This window comes from Bremia lactucae, linkage group LG9 (assembly GCF_004359215.1).
Source record: "Bremia lactucae strain SF5 linkage group LG9, whole genome shotgun sequence".
Lineage (NCBI taxonomy): Eukaryota > Oomycota > Peronosporomycetes > Peronosporales > Peronosporaceae > Bremia > Bremia lactucae.
Window position 1 is genome coordinate 2,234,910 of NC_090618.1, and position 3,939 is coordinate 2,238,848.

At 40.3% G+C, this 3,939-nt stretch overlaps 1 protein-coding gene across 1 annotated transcript; it reads left to right on the top strand.

Moving 5' to 3' along the window:
- Positions 1–762: 762 nt before the first annotated feature.
- On the top strand, positions 763–3,015 carry CCR75_006370 (uncharacterized protein; the record flags this gene model as incomplete). The annotated part of the gene is made up of 1 exon (XM_067964440.1): positions 763–3,015. One exon carries the CDS (start codon positions 763–765, stop codon positions 3,013–3,015), a length of 2,253 nt encoding a protein of 750 aa, XP_067819578.1.
- Between the last annotated feature and the right edge of the window lie 924 nt (positions 3,016–3,939).

Consider the following 3,939-nt stretch of genomic DNA (forward strand, 5'->3'; position numbering starts at 1 on the left):
GAGTTGATTCTTCATGCGATGGAATTTAAAATGATGGTGCTGACCAATCAAAAGCATTTTAAAATTAAGTGGTCACATAGTGACCAATTCATCCAATGACAATCAGAGTGATTGTCGTTTAAGGGAGGGTGATGCAACGGGGTGTATCGTTACATGAAATTAATACTTGAAGGTTGTTAATTAATATATTATCTAAAAGGTAGATAATATTTGGAGGATATTACTTTATATAGTAATGTTCAGAATCTTATCCATAAATAGGTATAGACCATTATATCAGCTGTAGAGATAAACAAAAGAGATAGATAGATAAGATAATATAAGAATTCAGTTGCATGTTTAGTATTAGTTTATAATTAAGAGTTAGAGTTAACAGATAGAAAGAAGAGATACTAAATTATATTAATACAGTTTTCATTTTACCCTCTTTAAGCTAGTTACCTTAAGAGAAGTCTTCCTCTGCACGTACTAGTGTACGTGAAATAACGAAGGCACCACTCGCAACTGAAGCAGTGAGAAGTAGACTTGTCCTGACTGGATCTGGAGCAAGTATATATATAAAGGCCTATATCTACCAATGAATAAGCCTTTCGAATATTACTATAGTGTCAATTTAATGTAACGATACACTCACATATTTTGGCTTTGTGAGCCTTCCATTCTTTAAACCACTTCGCGAAATTCGCAAATCTGATCCTGCCATGCATCTCCTTGACGTCGCTATCCTGGCTGGAGTCCTCGCTAAAATTGCAGCCAATAACAATGGATAGCAACACGACCTTATCACCTTCAGTGCAATCGCTTGAGGCAACAGCCATCGGATATCCAATTACACCACGTGACAACACCGAGGAGAGGTCATTATTTGCTGAGATTCTCATCTCATTTCTGAAACATTATGATCACTCCGTCAACTGGAAGCTGCTAGATGAAGCCTTTATAAAAACGGCAACACTGGACAAAGTTGCTGAGAGAATTGGTCTGAAAAAGCTCTGCTTGGCTTTGCAGGATGCAATACAAAGTGGTGACAAAATTCGGCGAAAGCATGCCTTGATTCTACGACTCGAACTTTACACACTTTGGAAGGCACAAGGGCTCCGTGGTGAAGACCTTTTTCTGAAACTTGAGCTCGACAAGATAATCTACAATATTACGAAGACGCAGCAGTATTTGATTTGGCATGAGTACATGAACATGCTCTCACATGAGAACGTGCTCAAGGCCGAATTTGATATAATAACAAGCATTTTCAAGGACGGAAACTCCTGGGCTTCTCTCTTTGGCTTCTCGGAGCATACAAGCAATCCTTTAGTCGCATACTTTTTAAAAGCCACACTAGATTTCTGTGTGCTACAAGAAACGCCAGCGGACGATGTCCTCAAACTGCTCAAGGTCAGCAGGAATGATCAAGAACTGTTTAGCGACCCACTACTTCCAATCTGGACGACATATCTACAAAAGTCATCTGGAAGTGCATCTAGCCAAGTGTATAAAAAAGCAATGGACATCTTATCAAAAAGTCGCAGCGTTGGTACTTTGATGAAGTTGCTGCATATGGCGGGCATTGATAAACCCGAAAATGCTCGGTACCTAGATGGCTTAATGCTTTTCTTAATAGACCAGGGAGTTCGCCCAGTTGCATTGCTCGTTGGCCTGTTGTCCGAAGATTTTGTAGCCGTGAAACCATACGATCTTTCGATCATGAAAGTTCTGACGACGCCAATTCTGTTTCTTTGGACACAGTATGCGCATATGTATTACGGTGCAGACAAAGCAGAGGTGGCAGTAGTACAAATCCTATTGAAATCTATAAGCACGGAGGAATTGAAACAAGCAGTCAAAATAGCGCTAAGAGATATACCTAACGGAACACCAAACAAAGAAGGTTTAGTCAAGATGGAAAAACTACTTACTGAAGACGCGAAGAGTTTAGTGGACACATCATTGGAGAAATTAGACGGAATGGACACAAAAGCAGAGCATTTACCAGAAATGAAGACTTTGGCAGTGCGATTTTGTTTGAGATCCAAAAAATGGCCACAGGAAGCTTTAAGAATGATGACTTTAGACGGTACGAAAGAGCCAATTCGTAATCTTACTGATTCTTTATCAAAATATCGCCAGAAGCGCGAAGGTCTACATACTATTCTTCGTTTTGCGATGGAAGCTGAAGACATTATCACGCGAGATATCGTGTGGCATATAAAACAAGTGCTTTTCCGCAGGTATATTGGATATTCAAAGACGAGGACGTATGATTTTTTAATCGGCAACGAAATGGACAACATTCTGGATGCCCCGAACTTTGCCTTTTGGCATGAATTTGTGATGTGGCGCGATGATCTATCTCTTGATGGAATTATTAAAGCCGAAGTGTCATTCATCCGAGAAAAGTACTCTGATGATGTTCTCGTCAAGAAGTTTGGCTTTATAGAAATGGCTAAAATGACCACGGATAGTAGCAAACGATTCCAAAGCTACGCGAATGCCGTCGTCGAGGTACTGGGCAAGAAGAAGTTCTTGCAACAAATATTAGAGCTTCTCGAACTCAATGAGGATGGTATGGATCTGTTTACCAATTCCGTGTTCGAGAAACTAGATGTCTATCTACGAGCACTGAACATCAATATAGACGTTTTTGCGGAAATTTACTCAGTCGGCGCCTTGTTTAAAATGCTTTCAGCAGAGAATCCGCCCGAATTGTGTAGAAAACAATATATGACGGACTTGGTAGAGTGGTTAAAACGCTATCACGCAAGCACGGCTGCAGTGCTCGCGACGCTGTTAATAGACGAGCCTTTTACTGTGAGCCAACTCACATCAGCGTTGGAGCGAACGGAACAGATGCTAAACAGTGAAAATGACAAAAAATTTGTAAAATCGCTGCAAGTGGCTTTGGCCCAAAAAAATAAAGACACGAGCAAGAGACCAATTGTACTGGATCTTTCGGATGCTCCTGCAGCTGCATCGAATCGCCGGAGAAAAATGAATCCGACACTGCGGATCGCCCCTTGACAACACATTTTCGTAGTTCAAAGGAAAAGAATTGAATTTTCTTATCCGAAACTTCTCAAAAGATTTTGAGAAAATGTTGCATGTTACGGAACGAGTCGGTCTCAACAGATCATACATAGGAAATACCGGCTTTAGAGAGGCTAAAACTTTTGCTAATTTGTTTGACGCTACTCCAGTATCCATTCAGTCTTCAAAACCTGCAAGAGGTCCATGATCGGATGGTTGTGTGTGCCGTGGGTGGATTTAGTTTTTTAGATATTGATTAACAAGCCTTTTAGAACCTATTTGATGATCGTAACTCTACAAGTCTGTGGCATTATGGCGTTGTTAATTGAAGTTTTGTACATTCTCGAAAAGTAGTCTTGCAAACGCTTCACCAAGAAGACGTTGTAAGAAATAAAGCTACAAACGAACATGAACTTCTGCAAATCTGCTTGTGCACACGGGCATGAACTATGCTTTAGCGTTCCTTTTGTCTCTGAAGGCATTGCTTAGTCCTGCATGTGTTGTGTAACGGGGTGAATCGTTACATGAAATTAACACTTAAAGGCTGTTAATAAATATAGTATCTTAAATGTAGATATTATTTGGAGGATATTACTTTATATAGTAATGTTCAGAATTCTAATCCATAAATAGGTATAGACCATTATATATACTTATTTAGCAGACTAATCAGCTGTAGAGCACTTGCAACTGAAGCAGTGCGAAGTGGACTTGTACTGAAACAGTACAAGTCGTAGTGCCCCGTTACACCTGGTATCACTTTGTAGTCCGTCCAAGGACCACAGTTCCCACGTCTTACATGGACATGTTAGATGATAGTGGGAATACGCATCACGTTTCCCGTGAAAGCTACTCCTTTCTAAGTGACATAAAAAGGAGTGCGGTCGAACGAAATGAGTTGCTGTCCAATTTGGACAG